The following is a 25,714-nucleotide window of genomic DNA, read 5'->3' on the forward strand; positions in this document are numbered from 1 at the left end:
ATATATGTGGTTGTCGTGCTGCCAAATGTCACCTGATCCACGGAACAGATCTGCCGTCGTGGCGCTGCCAAGCGTCACCATATCCTCGACCGCTGTAACCACTGTACAGGTATTTAAACTTAAAACCTTATTGGCTTATCCGCTCATAAGCTTATCAGTTTATATGCGTATCTGCCCATAAGTTTATAATCAGATGGGTTTATCGGCTAATAACTAGATAAGTTTATTGGTTTATAAGCATCAAAGCTTATAATATTATAAGTCCTGAAGGCTATCTTTCTATAAGCACCTGGCCGTATCAGCGTATAAGTCAAAGAGATTATCAGCCTATAATAACTTATTAATTTATAAGTGTTTCGGCTTATGAGTTTATAAGCAGATGTCCTTATAGTCTTATAACCTGATAAGCTTAAAGTTTATAAGCAGTAAGCTTATCAAATTATAAGACCAAGAGCTTATCAATTTATAAACACCTATGCTTATAATATTATAAGCCAAAAGCCTTACTAGTTCATAAGCTTATCATCTTATAAGCACGAGATCCTATCAATTTATAATCAGACGAACTTATCCATTTATACGCATATTGGCTTATCAATATATAATCAGAGTAACGTCTCCGTTTATAAGTGGATAAGTTATCAATTTATAATCAGATGTACTTATCTGTTTGTAATCAGATCTACTTATCCGTTTATACGCTGATAACTTAGCATTTATAATCCGACATACTTATCCATTTATAAATAGTAAACTTATAATTTTATAAGCCCCTGGTCTTATTAGTTAAAAAGCTATCAGGTAATAAGCAGAAAGGCTTATTAATTTTTAATCGGATATACTTATCAGTTTATAGCGTATTAAATTATAAGCCTATAAATCCATTGGCAAATATCCTCTTCTGTTATCGGCTTATCTGCTTAAGCACACAAAGCATGTCTGACTGAAGCGCTGCGGCGGGAGACAGCGACCGAAGCCCAAATATTTCACCCTTTGTCTACCCATTGCAGTCACCAAGATCTGCGGCTGTGGAGTTGCCACATGTCATCGAGATCAAGGGTTGTGGAAATGCCACGTGTCGGTGACATCTGCGGCTATGGCGCTATCAAGTGTCTCCGAGATCAAGGGCTGAGGAGCTGCCACGTGTTGAAGTGATCTACGGCTGTGGTGCTGCCAGGTTTCGCTGAGATCTGCCGCTGTGGTGCTACCAGGTGTCATTAGATCCACGGCAGAGATGTAGGGTTGTGTTGCTGCTAGGTGTCACAAGATCCATGGCCTAGATGTATGGCGCTGCCAGGTGTCACAAGATCCACGGTTGAGATCTACGGCTCTGGTGCTGCCAAGTGTGGCAAGATCTGGCCCTGTTATCCATGTAATCTGTCGTTCAAACAAAGAGCGGAGCATTATGGACTATTAGGTATTCTGCAGAAGCAACTATAGGGAGTATGGGCAGGTGACCAGGTAACAGTGAAGTAAGGAGCAAGCAAAGGATACCAGTGCGGAGGGACGCGAAGTCGGTAGATGGGATGAGTGTTTGTTTCGATTAAAAATGACCTCAATCACTCTCGGCAGTCTCAAGATCTTTATGGGAAGGGACCTTTCGCTCTCACAAGATGTTGTTGACCAAATTCTGGACGACTTGTGCCCAGAAATCGTACATTCTTGCCATCTACCTGTTATTTAACTCGCCAATTTATATACGCTTTGGACGGTCCAGTGCACTATGTGATTTATTTGCGCCTTTGTAGTGCTTTTTCTGCGGCAAGACTAACAGGTTTTCCAATCGGAGTAACAATAGAAATTGATAAGTAAACCATTAGTGCTTCTTTGTATTGTTTGTGTGGTGATTGCTTTTTCAGTGAGGTATTTGTTGAAATTGGTTGAAAAAGACAAATAGATTCCCTTTGTTTGAGGCAGAGTAGATGGCGATTTCATAATTGGGAATTCAAAAGGATCATTGAATGCGAAATCGCCAATTATCTGGTATTAGTTACAGGTAATGGTAAACTCAATTCATTTCTGGACACCGGCAATTGTGGTCCAACGTTGAAGACGTAAATATCAGATGTTAAATTGTGATGGTATCTGTGTTTATTATGGCTCTGTGTTTAGTTAGATAATTGAAAATCTTTGTTTCAGCCAATTTAATGTGTTTAATATACTAAATACATGAGTTGGATCTATGTCCTGTGTAAGATCTGGGCCCCTTTTTTTGGGAATGGATGGAAAACAATTGCGGAAGTGTAGCATATAATCCAGTTGGGATTCATGCCAATGAAATCGTCATTGTAATGTGAATCGTATTCTTAATTTTTAAATTAGTTTGATTTCAAAAAGGAATTGCGCTTCAAAATATGTGTAGTTTTCCCTTCATAAACTTGATGTCCATTGCCCAGATTTTTAGTCAATGGAAATTCAAATTCATTGAAGATAGGTTGAAACATATCCAGGGAAAGTCATGAAAAGAGGAGAGATACCGAGTGGATTTTATTTTATTTTAGATTATTTGATTTACCATTATAAATTTGCTTTATATAAATGAGTGAAACCATTCATTCTGATGTTTATGAATTGTGGAAAGAATCAAGCATGAGTTGGAACGTGAATGCACCAGATTGGCCATGCAAGGAAAGTGTAAGTGATACCAGGCTGAAAATGGTGCCATCAAAATATTATTTTTTAAATTATTAAGTATATGTAATATAAAAAATTTACAATGTGTAAATATTATTTGGCAGGAATTAGAAAGAGTCTATGGTTTCAAACTTGATATGCATGTTTCGATCAGGAATGGTTCATTGATTGCAGCGAGAAACAGATCCCATGGCGTAGAATATGCATCATAATCATATGGTTTATCTGGAAATGGCGTAACTCCTGTATCTTTAACCAATCGGATTTTTCTCTAGCTAAAGCTTTTGATTTAATCTCTCCTTATTTAGATTTGCTCCCTCAGAAGAAAGATAAGATCTTAAACATATCCCCAGCCAGGTCTTCTATTGCTCATCTTCATCAGCCGACAACTTTTTTCGACGGGGCAGCTCAAAAGGGCCAATGTGGATGTGGATTCCACATAAAGATATCTGCAAATTCACATTTCTCTTCATTCTGGCACGACGGACAGGGTTCCAATAATCTGGCTGAAGCCATAGCCCTCTCAGGTCTTCTAAAATTTTGTATTTTCCTAGACATTCAGCAGGTGGCTATCTTTGGCGATTCCAAGCTATGGGTAGATTCAGTAAACAGGAAAAACTCCATTTTGGCACAACATCTGACTGGATGGAGAGATAGGATACACTTCTACTGGACCCGCATGGAGAATTGCTCTATTCAGCACATCAATAGGGACAAAAACTCAACCGCTGATGCTCTTTCAAAAATGGGTCTTTCTTCCTCTTCTGAATTCTGGCATCTCGAGATAGTATCTGATGATACCACTTATCAGATCAATGATTTTGCCTTACCAGACTTTTAAATGCTTCATCTTGCTAGATAGCCTCAAATATTCAGAGTTTTTGATTTTCAGACATATCGGTTTTTGTTATCATAGACAATATGTAATATCTCTATAGATCATAGGTTTTTATTTGCTCAAGTCTTTTTGGGATTTCAGCTCTGATCTATGGATGTATCTTTCAGTACTTTATATTCCTCATATAATACATATAACTTTTTTTTTCTCTGAAAAAAAATTATTGGATATTTATGGTATATGATTAAGAAAGTATATTTGTAAGAAAAATAGATAGAAAATTCTTCTACAATTTCATATTTTTAGTTTTATTTCATATTTTTATTTTTATTATTAAGCAGATCAAGATTTTTCTTATATGGCTTTAAGATGTTATGGGCAATCATGCACTGTAATGAGAGCTTTGATTGTGTTGGTAGCAAGGTGAATGCAAAGTATTTTCATGGTTCATTTATGTTCCTTGAAAGGCCATCACTGCTTGATGGTCACATTGATGTTAAGATGGAATATCATGATGAGAAGTGAGTTTTCCAAACTTATAACCAATACTAATAGCTCACAAGAAATTATGCTAGTGGAGTGGCTGAACAATTCAACTCATTATTAATCAATTTCAAACCTCAATTTGGTAACTAGTAATGGATGGCAATGATCCTAGTACAACCAACTCAGTGTTAAACAATTTCAAACCTCAATTTGGGATGAACAATTCAACTCATTATTAATCAATTTCAAACCTCAATTTGGTAACTAGTAGTGGATGGCAACAATCCTAGTACAACCAACTCACTGTTAAACAATTTCAAACCTCAATTTGGGAACTAGTAGTAGATGGCGACAATCCTAGTACTTGAGCTTTTTAATTTGTTGGATTTGTTTGTTGTAGCCTATGTTTTAAGATGATTGGTCTATCGATGATTTAGTTTCTCTGGTTAAAATAGTCAAGGTTCAAATTAAATTAAACTAAATTAAAATTAAAGTGCCAACATAATTCATCTCTAAATATCTTAATTTTATGTATTTTATTATAGTGATTTGGATTTATTTTTTTAATTGGAATGAGAATTTCACTAAATTAAAATTAAAGTGCCAACATAATTCATCTCTAAATATCTTAATTTTATGTATTTTATTATAGTGATTTGGATTTATTTTTTTAATTGGAATGAGAATTTCAGGGGAATCCATAACTTTGAAATATCAGTTGCCACTATTACACCCAGATACAACTATTTCATAAATGGTTTTTGGAGAGTTCACCAACCCACTAGAGCAGATTTGACTATAGTGATTGTGAAAGTTCTGAAGTCATGTTAGAAATTACAAGGTCACATTGCAAAAGCCAAAAATGAAATATCTCTCATCAATGTTTTACTTCACCTTTATTACCTAAACCCAATTACCGTCTCCCTTTCAAAAAAACATTAATATGTAAAATTATTTTTTTACTTAATAGAAAGAAAAATCACAATGATGTCTTAGTATGTGAAATTCCTTTTTAATTCTTTTTTTACTTAATAAAACGCAAAATCACAATGATCTCTTAGTATGTGAAATTCCTTTTTAATTCTTTTTTTACTTAATAAAAGGCAAAATCACAATGATCTCTTAGTACTTTTGCTAACATTTTGATCTTTGCAATACATATAATTGATTTTTTTAACTTACTAAATAGAGAAATCTTGTAACATAATGAGATGTTTATACTTTGGTCAAGATCTTGATATTTGCAATAAATATAGTTGAAACAATATCTAATTGATTATAAATCTGATGAATTAATGTAAATGAAACTTTATTTATATTTCATTTTATATGTTAATTAATTCATAGTGATTAAAAAAAGAGAGTTCATTTATATATCTTGAATTAATGTAAATGAAAGTTTATTTATATTTCATTCCATACATTAATTAATTCATAGTGATTAAGAAAAGAGGTTTTTTTATATTCCATAAGTTAATTAATTCATAATGGAAAGTTAGCTTATATTTCTTTTTATATTCCATATGTTAATTAATTCTTAGTGATTAAAACACAAAAAGTTCATTTATATTTTTTTATATTTAGTTTGTTAATTAATTAATTTATAGTGATTTACAAAGAAAAAAAATGGAAAAATTATTAAAATTGATAGAGATTTTGGAAAAAAAATAATTTATGATTTATAAAAATAAGACTTCTATAATCTATTCATAAGTTTATTAAAATGCAACATATTTTTAAGAACAACACACTACCTTAATTTATTTTATGTATTCGAAAGTTTTTCTATCTACCACTACTATTAAAAGAGGGTAAAATTAATGTATTCGAAAGTTTCTCTATCTACCACTACCATTAAGAGACTAAAATATCAAGATAAAAGATACCATTAAGAGAAGGTAAAATATTAAGAAACTAAATAACTACATGCATATTGCTTTTTAAAATTATCTTTAAAATATATTTGTCTTATTTTTGAATGAACTAAGCATGCGTATTGCTTTCTAGGATTATTTTAATAAAATTATCTTTCATATTTCCATAAATAGAGTATTTTTATCTTATATTTTAATAAAAAAAACATATAATATCTTTAAAACCACCCAATGACCATAACCATAGATGCTCAAATTGGAAAAGAATAAAATCTCATTAAAAAAAATGAAATAATACTGATGACGTGTGTAAACCAATGCTACCTAGACTGGATAAATCTTCTGCAAAGTACTTTGACATGTAATCCGCAAAGAATACACAGATTATTTACACGGATATTTACAAACAAAAACCATTTTCAAATAAAAAATCAACAATAATATGTGTATGCATATATAGATATAGAATCACAGAAATAATATGTCATGCACAGAGATACACGAACCAAAAGAGTATGAGTGATAGATATTTAATTTTTTTGAATGATAGATATTTAAGAATCCTCTTCAAGGGTGGGGATTGCACTGAGATCTGCAACCTTCAGTATCATAGAGCTTCCACAGAGATTGCATTGAACTCTGCAGGATTTAGGGCACGTCTCAATATATCCAACTCGACTACCCAACTCCATTACCAGTTCTCTGGATTACCCAACTCCATTACCAGTTCTCAGAGTCTTAAGACTAAATGCTTTATAATATATTTATAATATTGATAGTCTGGACCATTCAAATTCCACCCACAGAGATTGCATTGAACTCTGCAGGATTTGGGGCACGTCTCAATATATCCAACTTGACTACCCAACTCCATTACCAGTTCTCTGAACTCTGCAGGATTTGGGGCACGTCTCAATATATCCAACTTGACTACCCAACTCCATTACCAGTTCTCTGGATTACCCAACTCCATTACCAGTTCTCAGAGTTTTAAGACTAAATGTTTTATAATATTGATAGTCTGGACAATTCAAATTCCATCCAACTGTTGTATATGCATTGCTGAATTAAATTACATCCAATTACTGACTGCAGTATATACATTAAAATATCTTACAGAGTGTTAAAATATATACATTCTTGAACTGAATTAAATTATTTCCCATGCCTGCAATTATTCAGGGGAGTTGTGTCCAACCACAGACTCCCACTCGGCGCCCCGGGCCCGCGAGAGGACGATCGGCTGGTCATCCAGGAAGAGAGAGAGCTCATCGTGGGCATCGTCCCACGTGGCAACCTTGTTGGCGCCCAGGTAGAGCTTGTGGGAATCGAACTGCATACCGATGGACTGCACCCAGGTGAATCGCGCTTCAGACCCTCTTTCTTGCTCTTGCCAATGAAATGCCCATTGATATGTAAATTGGTCTCAGAGACAAGGCAGAAATCCCGGTCCTTCTTGCCATGAAAGAACAAGATAATGCCGTCCCCGTCAAGGGAGCAGAGCATTTTTCATTGTAAAGGCTCATTGTAGAGGCAGAAAAGGAGGAAACGGTTCGAATGCTTCCAAACAGCATCATTTGCAACCTGACTGGCTTCCTCATACAAAACCTGGAATATGATCCCTTTCTATAGGAATAACATCCCAAAATGTTTAAAGCTCTTTAGGAAGAGGAGAAACCTCCTGGTCTACAGTTGAAAGTCCGATTTGTATTAAACCATGAATCCCAATTGAAAAAATTGTCCAATTATACATATTCTAATATGATTTATAAACCATGTCTAGCAATATGCAGTCTGTGTACACTCTTTTCAGGGCCAATGACATTCCTAACCTTTGCATCAGCAGAAAAACCCTACAGGAACTTCACTGGAACTCAACCTTAAAGACCTAGCAGATGCAGGAGAGCTAATATCAAAAGTGCCAACTTCTAGTTTGCTGAAAAAGCTATAACAATACCAGCAGTGATTGTTGAAATATTCTGAACACAATCTTCCACTATACTACGCACTGTCGCAGCATCTGTTGATAATCTTGCACCTATTGCACAAATTTGGAGTTTGGATAATCACCAATATGATATATCTAACGTCTGCCCAAGGCGAATACAAATTTAGTGTTTACTCTTTGGAGTGTTTTTCCTCCCATTAACAAAACGGTAAAAGGTTTGTCATCAATCAAACCATCACTATCATCAAACCATCCAATCTCCTGGTAAACAATCTTGTTAAATGTCAATGATCGTATAGGTCGCACAAGCCTGCCACCAGCAACAGCAAAACAGATGATCTGTGTTGGTCCCATGAGGAGGCATGTTGCTTGCAAAACTATATACATAAGTGCCCAGAATCTGGCATCTTTTCGAAGCTTATGTGGAAGTTCGTAAAAACTGGCAATAACACTTGGAAGCAAGAGACTAAAAATAGGAAATGTAACCCCATGAACAACTGCTGCAATGGATCCCAGTATGAACACTAGAGTCTCTGCCTTGTTGAGAGATGCTAGGCGTGAAACAACATTTTTTCCATATTTTAACTGCCCATCCTCGACATCTCCCTGATTTTTGGACGAAAACCAATTCATGAAGCCCTTCTTTGGCTTACTTTTGCCCACTTGAACATTTTCCTGGAGACCAACTCCACCAGGCAACGAAAATGGAAAGGAAACAGAGTTAGAACCATAGTTACCAAATTCGAATTCGAATTCGGATTCGAATTCGATACGATACGGAAAAAATTCGACTCTATAAAATTCAATACCGGAAAAATTCGACACTATACATCTTAGAAATACTTTAATATATTAATTTTTTTATTTTATTTATAAATTTAAATAAACAATCTTTATATTCAAAATTTTAATGAAAATATAAAAGTTGTATATGTTAATTTTTTTCCAAAATAGAAGTTATTGTTTTTTATGTTTTATATCAAAGTTATTGATTTGTAACCAATTTACTATTTTATAATTTCCAATTTTCTATTTTATAATTTCTTATAAGGTAGGAATTATCTTTTTTTTAATTGCAATTGTCATTTTATGAAATCTTCTAATATAGAAATTACTATTTTTTTATTTTTTTTTTATAAAAATTATAGTCTTGTTTTTCCAATAAGAATTACCAATTTGATAAGATAGAAATTACCGTTTTTTTCTTTCTTTAAAAATCAACTTTTCTTTTTATTTTTTTCCAATAACAAAATATATAAAAGCTAATTGATCTTAGTATTAGCTTTACCTTTCTCTATATTATTTTCAATTTTCCACCAAAGTTGCCTAGTTCTAAACTTGTTTTGCCCTTCCTCTATTATTATTATTTCCACCCGGGTTGGGCAGGTCCGAATTTGTATTCTTCTAATGCATGAACAAAGCAAAGCTGGATTAAAAATTTTACCTTGCAAGGACGATTCCTATTCAACAATTGAAGAGTAAGTTCAATAACCTATTTCCACCAATTCAACAATTGAAAAGTAAGTTGCTAAATTATGGAGGTAACCGTAAATTTTATTAAAAAAAATAATAACAAAATAAAATACTTTTCAATTTACATACATATAACACTATTTTTTGAATTTTTCCTGAATTTATAAAATTTAAACCAGGTTTTTAGTCAACCATATAGATTGGTATATATCAAACTTCAGATCTATTTACCTTATAGCTTACTTTGCTTACATAGCCACTGTTCAGTGTAACCAAGCACATCACGTATTCGTTTTGGGAGCGAAACACATTCAAGTTAAGGCACGAAACAGAGTCATGTTGGGAGCGAAACACATTCACGCTAAGGTTGGGAGCGAAACACATTCACACTCAGGGACGAAGCAGAGAAACATATTCACGCTAAGGTTGGGAGCGAAACACATTCACACTCAGGGACGAAGCAGAGTGAATGTTGGAGACAGCGAACCGAATTGAAGTTCTCCGAATTAATCACCGTATCGAACCGAACTGCCGAATTAACGTATTTTTTTCGGCGGTACGGACGAACTTGGTAACTATGGTTAGAACTACCACCAATTCCCCATGATCTACTGCTTATAGATCGTCTAGGAGATGACTTTCGACTACTACGCCTGCCAACGGTCCTGGAATCACGCAAATGTATTTCCATATGCTCAGGATCATTTGCATATTGTTCTTTTGGTGGATGTGTTTCCTGCAGACATATAAGCTGGGAGAATGGCCCAGATGGGTTCATGATGAGCTGGGAGTGTGAACCTGAAATTAACATTTCTCATATCCATTAATAGCTCTGCGTGAGTAATGAGTAACGAAGAAGAGTCACCTCACTAAGCCTGTTGCAAAATATCAAATAATTTTTCTTGTTTGAACAATATTTGTTAATAATGGAATGGAGAAAAAATGTTTTATAAGCAAGTGGATGTTAGATTGTCGATATCTGTGTTGTTTGTTAATAAAGATTAAAAACTAAAGCATTGCAGAAATTTACCCTTTTCAACAATACAGCCACGCTGGACGACAACGATCATATCAGCATTTCTGACAGTAGCCAGACGATCTGCAACAATAACTGTTGTTCTATTTCTCATAATTCTATCAACAGCTTCTTGAACCACTCTTTCAGACTCTGCATCCAAGGCACTGGCAGCTTCATCGACGAGGAGAATTCGGGCATCTTTTAAAATAGCCCACGCAATTGCAATCCTTTGCTTTTGAGCTCCATATAATTGGGCATCAAACCCCTGAAAAGAGTAACCATGACTGTCAGCATATACCAATCACCAATAATGAAGATCTATTTCTAGAAACTTCAGGCATGTTACTAATAAATTTTGCCGCATTAGCAAGCTCTGCAGCAGCCTATATTTCCTCTGGTGTTGCCCCATCTTTACCATATGCAATATTCTCCTTAATAGTGGTTTCAAAGAGAGCAGGTTCCTGGCTTACAAGTCCAATTTTTTTGCCTTATCCATTAAATTGTTTGATATTGACACTATCTATAAGCACTTCACCAGCTTGTGATCATAGAATCTATCTATAAGATAATATAACTTGGACTTCCCACTTCCACTCTCTCCAACTATAGCTGTAGTGGTACCCCTATAGCTGCAATGGTACCTATGGGTATTTCCAGTGAGAACCCAGAAAATATATGAACATAAGGCCGCACTGGATAACCGAAGTGTACATCTTTAAGCTCAATATCAACCTGAATATCCTCAAGTACCAATCTATTTGTATCATATACATCAATCTCTGGCTTTCTATAAATTGTCTCAAACATTTTGTAAGCTGCAGCTTGTCCAGCTCCAAAGGCATTTAAACATGGCGACGCATATACATCAATCTCTGGCTTTCTATCAATTGTCTCAAACATTTTGTAAGCTGCAGCTTGTCCAGCTCCAAAGGCATTTAAACATGGTGACGCCTGTCCCGGAGACCTGAAATCCAACAGAACATTTATCATTGTGTTCTCATTAATTAATGTGAATTTATCTAGTTTGAATAAGTGCAAATCCCTATAGTCAAAGGAGTTGTCTATAATGCGACTTTTTGAGATTCCGGTGACGGAATCCGGCGGAAGAAATTGAGATGAAATCATGATTTGTTGCAGTTAAAATGGTTTTTTAACTGCATATTCGGATTCAGCACCCTGAAAAACCCCTGGGACGCTTTCATTGTGCAGAAACTAGTTATCAAACTTGGATTTCAATAAATTACTGCCGGATTTTCACCCGGAAAAATCGCCGAAAAGGCTTTCAAAAAGTCGCGTTAAAGACTACGTCATAGTCAAATTTCCTGATCAAGCGACAATAATGCATTTCACAATGCATTCAAGTCACATGCCTCCAGTCAGAACTGCAATGATGACATTAATCACACTCGGCACCAGAATATACTTCATGAATAATTAACCGTTATCAATACCAAAGAGCCAATGCAAAGGTGGAGAACAAAATAAAATGTAAAGACCCAACGCCAAAACTAGCTGCCAACCATTGATAAGCAGCCAACCATTGATGAGCAGTAGCCATGTAAGCAATTGTAAGGGAATTTTCATAGTCAGTAACAGCATTCTTCTCCCCGATAAAAGCAGCAACCTGAAATGTAACTAAAATGTGTTATTAATCTGAATAGATTATATACAATAGAACTGGTGCTCGTATGAAAACACGGTAACCCTCAATTTCAGATCTAAAGAAACCTGGTTTTATGACATGAAAAGGCGTGGTTTGTGTTATTGATCACATACTTAACGTCCTAAATGAACCAATTGTCTGCTCCATAACATTGCCCGCTTCTACATATGCTTGCTGGCCTCAGCTTGACATCTTTGATATTATCATAGCCATAGCACTGCCCGCCAGTGCAAGAAGGGGAATCGTACATAGCATTACTAGGGTAAGTTTCCATCCTTTGATGAAGGCGACAACAAAACCTCCGAAGAATGTGGACACGACCTGGATGAATTTCCCAACCTGAACAAACAACGGCAAATATAAAAATATGAGAAAGGTTATTATACATTCTTATTCGGAAAATGCAAAATAGAACTATAAACATATGATAAAGGTTATTGTACAATCTTCCATTAGAGTAATATAATTACACTGTTAATTTGCACTTCAATTACAATTTTCACTAGTTACATAGTTAATGATCAGTTATACCATTGTGACTTATATCAAGAATATAGACATGTTGATGCTGTGGGAATTTAAATATCGATTTGCATTTCATTTTGTTATTGGGCATTTACTTGTGGCTGCAGCCATAGTCACTGTTCCGATTAACACATTGATATATTGACATCGGAGCCAGAAAGGACGTGATCTGTATCCATGTGTGTGCAGTGTATGAAAGTGCAGCATAGGAGAGTTGTTTTCATAGGTCAACGCTGCTTTATGAGGGATGCCTCCGGAACTTTAAACCTAAGTTCCACTTGAAGGAGGTAAACTAGGTAAGGAAGATGTTGCAGTAAAGAAAGGATTAAAAAAAACCCAATGTGAGGCCAGTTGTAATATTTGCTTGAACTAGAGGCCCAATTCCAATAAAGAAGACCCATAGCGAGGCAAGTTGTAATATTTGAGTGAACAAGAGGATCGACTGTTTGCAACAAGACATTTTATTTTGGACAGACGCTTAGGAGAACAAAGCCACCATTACAGCCCAGTTATTGCATCACTGAAAATAGAAATTTAAAGTTGGAATGATCACCAATATGATATATCTAATGTAATGTATTCAGAACTATTTGATAATCTTGCACTTATTGCAAGACTGAAAATAGAAATTTGAAGTTAGAATGATCACCAATATGATATATCTAATGTAATGTATACAGAGGAAAATGCAAATTTAGTATTTAATACAAATTTGGTATTTGCCCTTGGAGTGTTTTACTCCTATTACCAAAACAGTTAGAGGTTTGTCCATCCACTGACCTTGAATTTTCACTATTATCAAACCATCCAAATTGGTCCTGCCTCTTGTAACTGCAATTACAAATGTTCTCTGCAAAATTAAAAAAGCAATTACAAGCTTGATAATTATTAAGCTGGCATATAAAGCAATTACAAGCTTGATAAGACCTTGAATTTTCACTATTATCAAACCATCCAAATTGGTCCTGCCTCTTGTAACTGCAATTACAAATGTTCTCTGCAAAATTAAAAAAGCAATTACAAGCTTGATAATTATTAAGCTGGCATATAAAGCAATTACAAGCTTGATAAATATTAAGCTGGCATATAATTTGTTAAGGATTCCACCAATTGATAATATGATCATATACACACCACTTTTTATAAGTTGTTGGGGAAATATTTCTTAATCACCCTGTGATTTTTTTGTTGTCTTTGTGGAGCCTTTTAATTGCAAACTTTATAATACAATCGTTGTCCTTGTGGAGCCCTTTTAATTGCAAGCTTTATAATACAATCGTTGTCTTTGTGGAGCCTTTTTAATTCTGAACTTTATCGAGATTTTTAATTCTGAACTTTATATCTCAATAAAGTAATGCACGATTATACTAACACTGAAAAATCTCAATAAAGTAATGCACGATTATACTAACACTGCATGCAATCAAGCTAACATCTATAATTCAAATCAATAATACATTGCAAGCTTTATAATACAATCGTTGTCTTTGTGGAGCCTTTTTAATTCTGAACTTTATTGAGATTTTTAATTCTGAACTTTATATCTCAATAAAGTAATGCACGATTATACTAACACAAAAATCTCAATAAAGTAATGCACGATTATACTAACACTGCATGCAATCAAGCTAACATCTATAATTCAAATCAATAATACCTTCACTGATGGCTTATTGGGTAACTTCCTAGTACCATTGTTCTATCTAATAAATGGACTTTTGGATTGAAGAAAAACTGATGGAAACTGCCAAAATGAGCCATAACATTCAAATTTTGACCCTGTAAGGCTTTAGCTAAAGTGTAAGGTTTTAGCTAAAGTCAAAAAACACATACAAAGAGTGCTTGTTACATTGTTATGTATTTAATAAAAGGAAAAATTGTTGAGCAGAAAGAACAAATCTTAAAAAGAAAACTTGCCAGGCTTAAAAATAAACTGAATTAGCTAAATCTAAACACTATCTAAACATTTAAGTTGGACTTGTTTTAACTTTGTTGGTAGCATAACTTCATTATAATTATCAAGTACATAAGTGAATGGGCCATAATATCCAAATTTTGACCCTGTGTAAGGTTTTAGCTAAAGTCAAAAAACACATACAAAGAGTGCTTGTTATGTTATGCATTCAATAAAAGGTAAAAATTGTTGAGCAGAATGAGGAAATCTTAAAAAGAAAGTTGTCGGGATTAAAAATAAACAGAATTAGCTAAACCTAAACATTTAAGATGGACTTGTTTTAACTTTGTTGGTACCATCTGATTATTGGTTCTAAACTCATTATAATTATCAAGTACATAAGTGATGGACTTGTTTTAAGTTTGTTGGTACCATCTGATTATTTGTTCAGAATCCAAGAAATAAACAAATTTAAGGACCTATTCGAAATTTGTGGGTGCCATTTGATTATTTGTTTAATTTCATTATAATTATTATCAAGTACATAAGTAAATCAATAAAGCTCTTATTAGAAACAAATTTTCTATGTCATGAATTATTTTTCTTTTACGAATGATTTTTCATTAAAGTGAAAAATAAACAAATTTAAGGACCTATTCGAAATTTGTGGGTGTCATTTGATTATTTGTTTAATTTCATTATAATTATTATCAAGTACATAAGTAAATCAATAAAGCTCTTACTAGAAACAAATTTTCTATGTCATGAATTATTTTTCTTTTACGAATGATTTTTCATTAAAGTGAAAAAACCTCGTTATCTCTTGGAACAAGGACTAGGATTATATGACTAGTATTGATTTCATTTACTGAAAGAAACTCCTGAACCACAAGGATAAAGCAATCAACCTATTATGCACCTCGTTATCTCTTGGAACAAGGATTAGGATTATATGACTAGTATTGATTTCATTTACTGAAAGAAACTCCTGAACCACATGGATAAAGCAATCAACCTATTATGCACCTCGTTATCTCTTGGAACAAGGATTAGGATTATATAACTAGTATTGATTTCATCTCGTTATCTCTTGGAACGAGGACTAGGATTATATAACTAGTATTGATTGATTTCATTTACTGAAAGAAACTCCTGAACCACAAGGATAAAGCAAGCGACCTATTAATTCAGAGGGATGAATTTGAAATTTTCTTCAGATAAAATAAATCCATTTGTTTGGGAAAAAAAGGATTAGCTTAAAGGAAAAATTAGTAGTGTGTTTTGTAGGGTAGAGAATTATGACAAAAAGCGAATAGAGTTTAAAATGACCTAAAATGACCAAAAAGGACAGTATCAAAAATAGAACCACAATCTCATTTTCAAAATGGTGTATAATTTTTTTAGCCTTTTCGTGTGTGTGTTTTTGCTTGAACTTTACAAGGTTGCCAACATGGAGGAGAAAGAGAAAAAAGAATCTGGCACCCATATCCTTATACTTACCCAATTTCTCTCAGCTGAGACTTCTCCCTCAAATTCCTTTTCACATTGACCCACATGATGTTGTAATTTAATATCTTGGAAGAAGAGAATCCCGTCTTTTACACTAAGCAACAAGAAGCGAATTAACAATGATCTAAAGAAGGGGATACTTAAATCCTAGAAACTATTCTATCCATTGTTTTATTAAAGATATCATGACATCCACAGAACAGAAAGTGTGATTTGAATGGCAACATGTAAATAAAAAAGAACATATTGTTTTATTAAAGATATCATGACATCCACAGAACAGAAAGTGTGATTTGAATGGCAACATGTAAATAAAAAAGAACATAGGGGGCACCTACAATGGCATTCATTAGATTGTTGTCCTGCTGCTTCTCCATCATTGTCGTCCACTAGCTACATTGCTGAGCACGTTACTAAATTCCTCCTTTCTCAAATGGCTCTTGAGAATCTTTTCAGAATCTTTTCACTCAGAGAGTTCCTGCTCATTATAATTATCAAGTACATGAGTGAATGAGCCATAACATCCAAATTTTGACCCTGTAAGCTTTTAGCTAAAGTCAAAAAACCCATACAAAGAGTGCTTGTTACATTGTTATGCATTCAATAAAAGAAGCCCATTAACAATGATCTAAAGAAGGGGATACTTAAATCCTAAAAACTATTCTACCCATTGTTTTATAAAGATATCATGACATCCACGGAACAGAAAGTGTGATTTGAATGGCAACATGTAAATAAAAAAGAAGATAGGGGGCACCTGCAATGGCATTCATTAGATCGTTGTCCTGCTGCTTCTCCATCATTGTCGTCCACTAGCTACATTGCTGAGCATTGTTACTAAGTTCCTCCTTTCTCAAATGGCTCTTGAGAATCTTTTCACTCAGAGAGTTCCTGCTCATTATAATTATCAAGTACATAAGTGAATGAGCCATAACATCCAAATTTTGACCTTGTAAGGTTTTAGCTAAAGTCAAAAAACACATACAAAGAGTGCTTGTTACATTGTTATGTATTCAATAAAAGGTAAAAATGGTTGAGCAGAATGAGAAAATCTTAAAAAGAAAGTTGTCCGGGTTAAAAACGAACGGAAAAATCTTAAAAAGAAAGTTGTCCGGCTTAAAAATAAACGGAATTAGCTAAGCCTAAACATTTAAGATGGACTTGTTTTAACTTTGTTGGTACCATCTGATTATTTGTTCTAACTTCATTATAATTATCAAATACATAATAATTATCAAGTACATAAGTGATGGATTTGTTTTAACTTTGTTGTTCTAACTTCATTATAATTATCAAGTACATAAGTGATGGACTTGTTTTAACTTTGTTGTTACAATCTCATTATTTGCTCTAACTTCATTATAATTATTAAGTATGTATGTGAATCCATAAAGCTCAGTTACAAGAAACAAACAAATTTATGGACCTATTCGAAATTTTGTTGGTGCCATTTGATTATTTGTTTAAATTCATTATAATTATTATCAAGTACATAAGTAAATCAATAAAGCTCTTACTAGAAATAAATTTTCTAAGTCATGAATTATTTTTCTTTTGGGAATGATTTTTCATTAAAGTGAAAAGACCTCATTATCTCTTGGAACAAAGACTAGCATTATATGAGTAGTAATGATTTCATTTACTGAACTCCTGAATCACAAGAATAAAGCAAACAACCTATTAATTCAGAGGAATGCATTTGAAATTCTATTCAGATAAAATCCATTTGTTTGGGAAAAAATGGATCAGCTTAAAGGAAAAATTAGTAGTGTGTTTTTTAGGGGAGGGAATTATGACAAAAAGCGAAAAGAAATTCAGAGGGATGCATTTGAAATTCTATTCAGATAAAATCCATTTGTTTGGGAAAAAATGGATCAGCTTAAAGGAAAAATTAGTAGTGTGTTTTTTAGGGGAGGGAATTATGACAAAAAGCAAAAAGAGTTCCTGCTCAAGTCAAGATGTTTTAGCTTCATGAAACCCCAAATTTCTTTGGGAATGCTACCAACCAGAAGATTGTTGGTTATATTCAAAAGCTCCAAATCCTTCATACTCCCGAGCTCTCAAGAAATGGAGGCTTGCGGTTCCATATGTACAAGAGAGAGAAATATTACAAAGTCTCTCATGCAACTCACATGCAGGGAAATGAGTGATTCTTCAACTCACATGCAGGGCAATGAGTGATTCTTCTGTTGAAATTTCTAAGTCTGACACGTCAGAAACTCCTACTGCATTATCTGGTTTATTTCACCTACTTGTTTATTCTTTAACAAGTTATTTAACCATATAAATACTGAAAATAAACACAAATGCAGTCTCAACTCATATACAAATCATCAACTGAAATAATAGACAAAAACACAAGGGACACCATTATTTTTGGACAATCGTCCCTGGAAAAACTCAAATTTGGGAAAACCGGTGCAACAGTTCTGAGAGTTTTATTATTAAGCAGCTTTCTTGAGTACAACTAGGGTACCAAACTGGCTCACCAAACAAAGATTTCTACTTGGCAATAATAACTCTTCTCGGAGACAGATATTCAACAAATTTGTCCCACGAAAATCCTTCCAGCGCTTCTCCAAGGCTCTGCGTCAACCCTGCTAGTCCCAGCATCACTCCTGAACCCTCTGCGTCAGCCTTCTGCCTCTCTGCATCAGCTTTCTGGCCTTCTGCGTCACCCACGCAGGCCCCTCAGCCTCTGCGCAATCACTAGTTGCCTCTGCATGGCTCCTGCTGCCTCTGCATGGCTCCTGCTGCCTCTGCGTAGCTATCGCTGCTCTGCGTAGCCCCTCTGCCACTGTGTTGATCCTCTGACACTATCTCTACCTCTCTACTATGTACTCAATGCCCCTCACTGCAACTCAGATCTCTTGTTCGAATTTTCTTAGCAAACCTCGCTCTAGAAAATCGAGCTGACTGATCAATCTTGGGGTATCTCCAATTGACCCTCAAGCCTCCTCTTATACTTTTCATGTGAGATTAAATCTCTAATCAACGGCTAAGATTAGGTTTGGCTTGATCCATGCCATTTAGAACATTCTCACTTAGTTTTATATTAATACCCATTAATATTTTAATTTTCCTAAGTTTAGACCTGAGAACTCCATTAAAAATATTAATTATTTTAATATCTCTCTAACCGGGTGGAATTTCCCCAAACCATTTCTGGGTCTTGGAGATTTCATGTGCTTTAGCCTCCACCAATTTTCATGGCTAGAGCACATCCAATGCTACCACAAATCAACACTCCCTCTTAGCGAGGAATGTGCTCTAGTAATAATGCTCCACCACTAAACATCACACTAATTCTCCAGCACCGGTACCTGTGCTGATGCTTGGCCTGCTGCCTAGCATCCTTTGCACTACTGCCTCGTGTACTGCTGCCCATGGCTCTGCCACTGCCACTGCTACATCTGTACTGCAGCTCCCTCTGCATCCGTCCTTCCTCCCAACATGTTGCATCGTGCTACCCATAACACTACCACTGCTAACTGTTGCACTGCAACTCAGTTACTGAGAAGTAAGTAATTGATCTACCCAACTACTGACATCCTTGTCGATCTACCTCTGATGCTATCCTGTGCTCCCTCTGCTGCCTCTGCGCTGCTGCAAACACCTTTGTGCCTCTCGCACTGCTGCAACCACCTCTATGCCTCTCTCCACTGCTGCAACCATCTTTGTGCCTCTCGCACTGCTGCAACCATCTTTGTGCCTCTCGCACTGCTGCAACCATCTTTCTGCCTCTCGCATTGTTGCAACCCCCACTGCGTTGTTGCAGACCTTTGCACTGTAGCACTGCCTTGTCGCTCCATCCGCATCTTGCTTCTATCGACATCCGTCATCCTGCTACTGTCATTTGGGGCTCCCATAGCCGAATATGATCCAAGAGTTTGGGTACCTCAAGGATCCTACCCCTCAAATTTTGTAGTCCTCTTGACTACAACTCGATGTCACCCCACCTCTTCTCTAGAGGTGCATGAGCACTCATGGCACAATCGTCATCCGTCTTGACTTCTTTCTCCGCCTTAGTCGAAGCTGCCTTGGAGTCAGAAGCCTCTCCCTTATTCTTCTTCCTGGGACACTGGGTTGCATAATGACCCAGCTCCCCACAATGGAAGCACTTTACCTTGGAGATGTCCTTCTTCTTTCTCTTCCCCTGATGTCCCACAGATGCCAAAGCCGCATACTCCTCTTTTTTGATTCGACCTCCTTTGCTGCTACTCCCCGCCTTGATCAGTCGTTTGATCTCTTCTTGGCGAAGAGCTACCCACATCTCTTCCCATCCTAGGAGAGTCGCTGTGCCCAAAATGCTTTGGACAAATGTCTCCCAATCCTCGGAGACTACATTCAGGGCGGTCCTCATCATGAATTCCTAATCTGGCGTGGCCCCTATGGAAGTAAGTTGGTCTCGAATCTCCTACAACTTGTTGAGGTATAGATCTATCTGCTCCCCCTTCTGCATATGATACGACTGTAGTTGATTCTCCAGTAACATCTTCCTCTGCACGGAAGTGCCCTGATACAATGTCATCAAAGTATCCCACATCTCCTTTATCGTGTTCTTCTCAGCAATATGTTGTACTACATGATCCTTGAACCCATCAAGAATTATGCACTTTGCCTTCGCCATTGCATCCTCATACCTTTCATTATCAGCTGGGTCTTTTGGGATAGCCACGGTTCTCAAGGCGAAGCCCTTGATGCAATGTTTATCTAGAACAGACAGGATCCTGGCCTTCCAAATGACAAAGTTGGAGGCCCCGTCCAACCTGTCCTGATCCCTCAGTCCATTCATTGCCATCTTCGCTCTTCTTTTCTGGACTCCCTCTGAGTCTCGACTTCCCTCCTAGAAGTTCTCTCCTCGACTCCCTCTGAGTCTCGATTTTCCTGCTAGAAATCTTCCCGCCAACTGTCGATCCGCTCCTCTTCGATCCTCTTTGTAATTGCAACTCGGATCTGGATTTCTTGGCTAGAAATCCCTTAAGGCAACGGCTCCCTCTACCTTGATTCTGTCCCGTTAGGTATTGTTCTGCTTCGACAGCAACAACACCCCACCAGCTTCCCAATCCACAATCTGCCCACAGCGCCCTAGGCCCTAGCAGCTAAAGAAACTGAGCCTCTTATAGCTCTGCACAATCCCAACAAGGCTGAATCACTCCTTTGGCCAACTGCATCAAGCTTACCTGGCTGAGTAGTACGACGTGGCTCTTTGTGAGCCTCTTTTGCCTCTCTCTGCCTCTCTCTACCTCTGCACTGTCCCTCCCTCTGGCTTGAAATGATGACACAAGCCCTCTGCGTCATTCCTGCTCTATTGCCTTCTGCTTAGGAACAACTCCATCTCTCAGGGCAGTTGTTTCTGCTGCAAATTTTCTGATTTCAGCTAGTGCCTTTAGTTCTCCTGTGATCTGCAATGCTCTAATACCATGTTGAAATTTCTAAGTTTGACACGTCAAAAACTCCTACTGCATTATCTGGTTTATTTCACCTACTTGTTTATTCCTTAACAAGTTATTTAACCATATAAATATTGAAAATAAACACAAATGCAGTCTCGACTCATATACAGATCATCAACTGAAATAATAGACAAACACACAAGGGACACCGTTATTTTTGGACAATCGTCCCCAAAAAACCCAATTTGGGAAAACCAGTGCAACAGTTCTGAGGGTTTTATTATTAAGCAACTTTCTTGAGTACAACTAGGGTGCCAAACTGGCTCACCCAACAGAGATTTCTACCCGGCAGTAATACCTCTTCTCGGAGACAGATATTCAACAAATCTGTCCCACGAAAATCCTTCCAGCGCTTCTCCAAGGCTCTGCGTCAGCCCTTCTAGTCCCAGCGTCACCCCTAAACCCTTTGCGTCAGCTTTTAGGCCTTCTGCGTGACCCACGCAGACCCCTTAGCCTCTGCGCAATCACTAATTGCCTCTGTGTGGCTCCTGTTGCCTCTGTGTAACTATGGCTGCCTCTGCGTAGCCCCTCTACCACTGCGCTGATCCTTCGGCACTATCTTTGCCTCTTTGCTATGTACTCACTGCCCCTCGTTGCAACTCAGATCACTTGTTCGAATTTTCTCAGCAAACCCTGCTCCAGAAAATCGAACTGACTGATCAATCTTGGTGTATCTCCAACTGACCCTCCAGCCTCCTCTTATACTTTTCTTGTTGAGTCTTCAATAGCCGAGATTAAATCTCTAATCAATGGCTAAAATTAGATTTGGCTTGATCCATGTCATTTAGAACATTCTCACCCAGTTTTATATTAATACTCATTAATATTTTAATTTTCCTAAGTTTAGACTTAGGAACTCCATTAAAAATATTAATTATTTTAATATCTCTCTAATCGGGTGGAATTTCCCCAAACTATTTTTGGGTCTTGGAGATCTCATGTGCTTTAGCCTCTCCACCAATTTTCATGGCTAGAGCACATCCGATGCTACCACAAATAAACATCTTCTAGTCTGCAAGTCCATAAGGGAGGAAAAGTATTTTTCTTGAATATTAATAATGCATCAAAATCAGAGCTTTCAACATGGCTTACTGCCAATAATGTCACTACCATACAAGAAATATATTCACGATGATCATCTTGGAAAATGTTATGACTCCATAACACAAAATCCTCAATTGTGCAGATAATTGAAGGCAATGTATAAGCCAAACTTCTATCACCGAATAGACAAACACATGAATGTTGACACATGAAGTCTCTAGTAGAATCAGACCAAAAATTGTAAATATACATATCAGTGGCTCTGAATCCTGATACTTGTGCCATGATCAAATCTTAACAAACTCTAGAAACATGAAGAACATGCTTTTACCTAAACTATAGAAACATGAAGAACATGCTTTTACCTAGAAGACCATCAATAAAAAGCATGAAACCCATGCTTTAAAATAATAACTTTTTTCTTTTCTTCTTTTGTTTGTTACATAGAAACATAGAATACATATTGAAATGAGTACAACAACAATTATGAAGACTGAAACTAGTTACATTTCCAACAAAAGTGCCTATGTCTATTATAGTCAAAACATTGAAGATTATCTCAAAACAATATTCCTCTCTTCCTCTCGATATCAAACATCTTGCTATAGGACACAAATCACTACAAAAGAATCCACACTTGTAGTGCTCTACAACAACATTATTAGGATATGCTTAGCCCTTGAATTTATCTATCGATGATTCCAATTTCAAAATTGTTTGTTCCAAGCTAGCCCTATACCCATAAAACTTGAAAGGACGTTATAGATCTTGTATGCAAGATGTAAAAGAAGCTACCATAAAACTTGAAATGAGGTTATAGATCTTGTATGCAAGATGTAAAAGAAGCTACCATAAAACTTGAAAGGAGGCTATAGATCTTGTATGCAAGATGTAAAAGAAGCTACACCAATAGATCTGATCTACATCAAGCATTTGTAACATTAGTTTAACCTACGAATAGTAGCCAACATAATAAGAGCGAGCCCTATTATCCACCAAAAAGAGGGTAAACCATAGGAGAAATTTTTCTCCTCCTTAGATAGGTAGCTAGTCAGTCGACACCTGATATGATGCCATGCAACCTCCACATATATGCTCTCATAGATTTCTTTCTCCTATTTGACATTTCTTCTTGAAGGAAGGTGGGTCATCCATTGATAGGTACTTTTACCATTTTGTAATCATGTGCTTTTGCTTATTCTTTTGAGGCATACTAATGATTGACTAATTATATTCTTGTTCCATCACTTCGGCTGACCTGGGTGGTTAGTCTTTAATCCCAGTCTATTGGGACCTCCTTTAAGGCCTCAGGATTATAGGAAGGATTCGGCTGACCTAGGTGGCTAGTCTTTAATCCCAGTCTATTGGGACCTCCTTTAAGGCCTCAAGATTATAGGAAGGACACTACAAGGGACACTCTGATTGAAGTGTTGATTTGGGGTAAGCATCGGATGTGCTCTAGGCCTCAAATTTTGCAGGGAGGCTTGGGCACATGCATTCCAAAGAACCCAGAAAGCGTTTTGGGAAATTCCACCCAGGGACGATTATATTAAAATAATTAATATTTTTAATGGACTTCCTAAGTCTAAACTTAGGAAAATTAAAATATTAATGGGTATTAATCTAATTGTGGGTGTAACTTATAGAAAAAGACTGATATCAAGTCAAAGCGATCTGAGCCTTTGATTAGGAGTTAATCTAGGCCATTGGTTGTCCAACAAGAAGATATAAGAAGGGGCTTGAGGGTCATTTGGAAAATAAACCAAGAGAGATCAAGAAATTGATTTTCTAAAGTGAGAAGTTCTCAGGAGGAAAATTTGATTGAGGAGATTTCTTGCAGTTGAGGGGCAAGGATAGTTGGGTTTGAGGATCTTCTCTGGAACAACCCTGAATACTCAGCAGAGAGGCAGAGAAGCACCAGTGGAGGCAGCGCATACCCAAGAAGGATTGATGCTGGGCCAGGAGGGCCCACACAGTGCTTGACGCATAGCCAAAAGGGCCAGCGCAGAGGTAGAGTTGCCTTCCAGCAGAAGTCTGAAATTGCCAAGGAGCTGTCGGATCAGCCAGGAGGGTTGACGTCAGAGCTCCAAGAGGCAGGGAGACCTAGCGCAAAGCTGATGCAAAGCCTCAGAGAGCTCCACGTAGGCCCACACAATTACTGCAAAGGGGCAGCACAGTTGCAACCGAGGATAGTCAGTTCATTTGCCAGATCAGAAGGATTTGTTGGGTGAAGTGAGGTAATCTCACTAAGTTTTTTGCTAGTGTCTTTTTCTCTGTAACTGGATTGTCGGAAGGGCATCCAGAGTTGTATTGAAAATATTAATAAACTCTCAGAGTTGCTGCACGGATTTTCCCACATTGGGTTTTTCCGGGGACATTTGTCCAAAAATAACGGTGTCTATTGTGTTGTATTTTCTTTCTTGCTCAATCTCTTGTTTTCGTATAATAATTAATTAAGTGAAGGCTGCAATAGTATTTACTTCGATATTTACCGTAGAACACAGTAAATAACTTGTATGGATTGACAAGTAGGAGAAGTAACATCAGTTTGCTGCAGTAGGGGTTCCTATTGTGGAATTTTCACATGGTATGAGAGCTGCACGTGAAGCAAGAAGATCAGAGCCGATAGATCTAGTGTTGAGCAAAAGAGGGAGTTCAAAAAACGCTGCACGAGGCAGCAGTTCGAAACCCCCAGAGGGTAGACGCAGTTCCAAGCCAGGAAGGCAGATTTTCGAGGCAGTCTCTCTCTGAGTGAGTCAACAGAGAGAAGGACTTCCAGTTCGAATTTTTGCAAGGGTAGAGGGAGCAATGCTGAAGCCTCAACGTGAGAGAGCTAGTGGGACGCAGATTTTCAGCAAGTCGTTTGCTTGGCTGAAAAACGTCAGAAGAAGAGAAGCACCTTGAGGGAACTTTTCCTTTGCAGACTTCCCGCCGAGAAGTTCGTTTTCTCATTGGCTGAGCAGCAACAGTGAGAAACAAAGGGGATTTTCGACATTTTTGGCAGATATGGCAACCAGTGGCTTGAGGAATCAGGACAAGTTGGACGGAGCATCCAACTACGTCATCTGGAAGGCTAGAATATCTTTCTTTCTAGATGAGCATGCCCTCAAGACGTACATTGACAGTGTGTCTGTTGAACCTGCAGATGCAGATCCGCTAAAAAAGTACAAGGCTGATATGGCAAAGGCCTAGAGGATGATCCTGGATGGAGTCAAGGATCATGTGGCGTGTCATGTTGCTAGCAGAACGACTGCTAAGGAGTTGTGGGATGCCTTGGCCATGTTATATCAGGGATCTTCCGAGCAACGGAAGATGTACTTAGAGAAAAAACTAATCTCTGCTCAGATGCGGA

The 25,714-nt window shown here is 36.7% G+C and overlaps 2 protein-coding genes and 1 long non-coding RNA gene across 3 annotated transcripts in view; all 3 read right to left on the bottom strand.

Moving 5' to 3' along the window:
- Window positions 1–7,662: 7,662 nt before the first annotated feature.
- On the bottom strand, window positions 7,663–10,680 carry LOC149208378 (ABC transporter B family member 9-like). The gene is made up of 4 exons (XM_089398321.1): window positions 10,618–10,680; window positions 10,284–10,536; window positions 9,778–10,051; window positions 7,663–8,573 (listed from the first exon to the last, which is right to left on the bottom strand). Exons 1-4 carry the CDS (start codon window positions 10,678–10,680, stop codon window positions 7,916–7,918), a joined length of 1,248 nt encoding a protein of 415 aa, XP_089254447.1. The 3' UTR covers window positions 7,663–7,915.
- Window positions 9,872–11,918, bottom strand: LOC149208379 (ABC transporter B family member 11-like). Its single transcript, XM_089396036.1, has 2 exons — window positions 11,638–11,918; window positions 9,872–11,235 (listed from the first exon to the last, which is right to left on the bottom strand). Exons 1-2 carry the CDS (start codon window positions 11,697–11,699, stop codon window positions 10,875–10,877), a joined length of 423 nt encoding a protein of 140 aa, XP_089252162.1. The 5' UTR covers window positions 11,700–11,918; the 3' UTR covers window positions 9,872–10,874.
- Window positions 11,919–12,057: 139 nt separating this feature from the next.
- LOC149208380 (uncharacterized) overlaps window positions 12,058–25,714 on the bottom strand; it is a 136,337-nt gene continuing 122,680 nt past the window's right edge. Inside the window, exons 2-4 of the long non-coding RNA XR_016252742.1 lie at window positions 16,620–16,753; window positions 16,201–16,340; window positions 12,058–12,273 (exon numbers count right to left, since the gene is read on the bottom strand). This is a non-coding gene — a long non-coding RNA (uncharacterized LOC149208380). The remainder of the gene's footprint in view (window positions 12,274–16,200; window positions 16,341–16,619; window positions 16,754–25,714) is intronic.

The sequence above is a fragment of the Pinus tabuliformis genome, chromosome 1_2 (assembly GCF_031772625.1).
Source record: "Pinus tabuliformis cultivar Carrire ecotype Pingquan chromosome 1_2, CPIR1, whole genome shotgun sequence".
Classification (NCBI taxonomy): Eukaryota; Viridiplantae; Streptophyta; class Pinopsida; order Pinales; family Pinaceae; genus Pinus; species Pinus tabuliformis.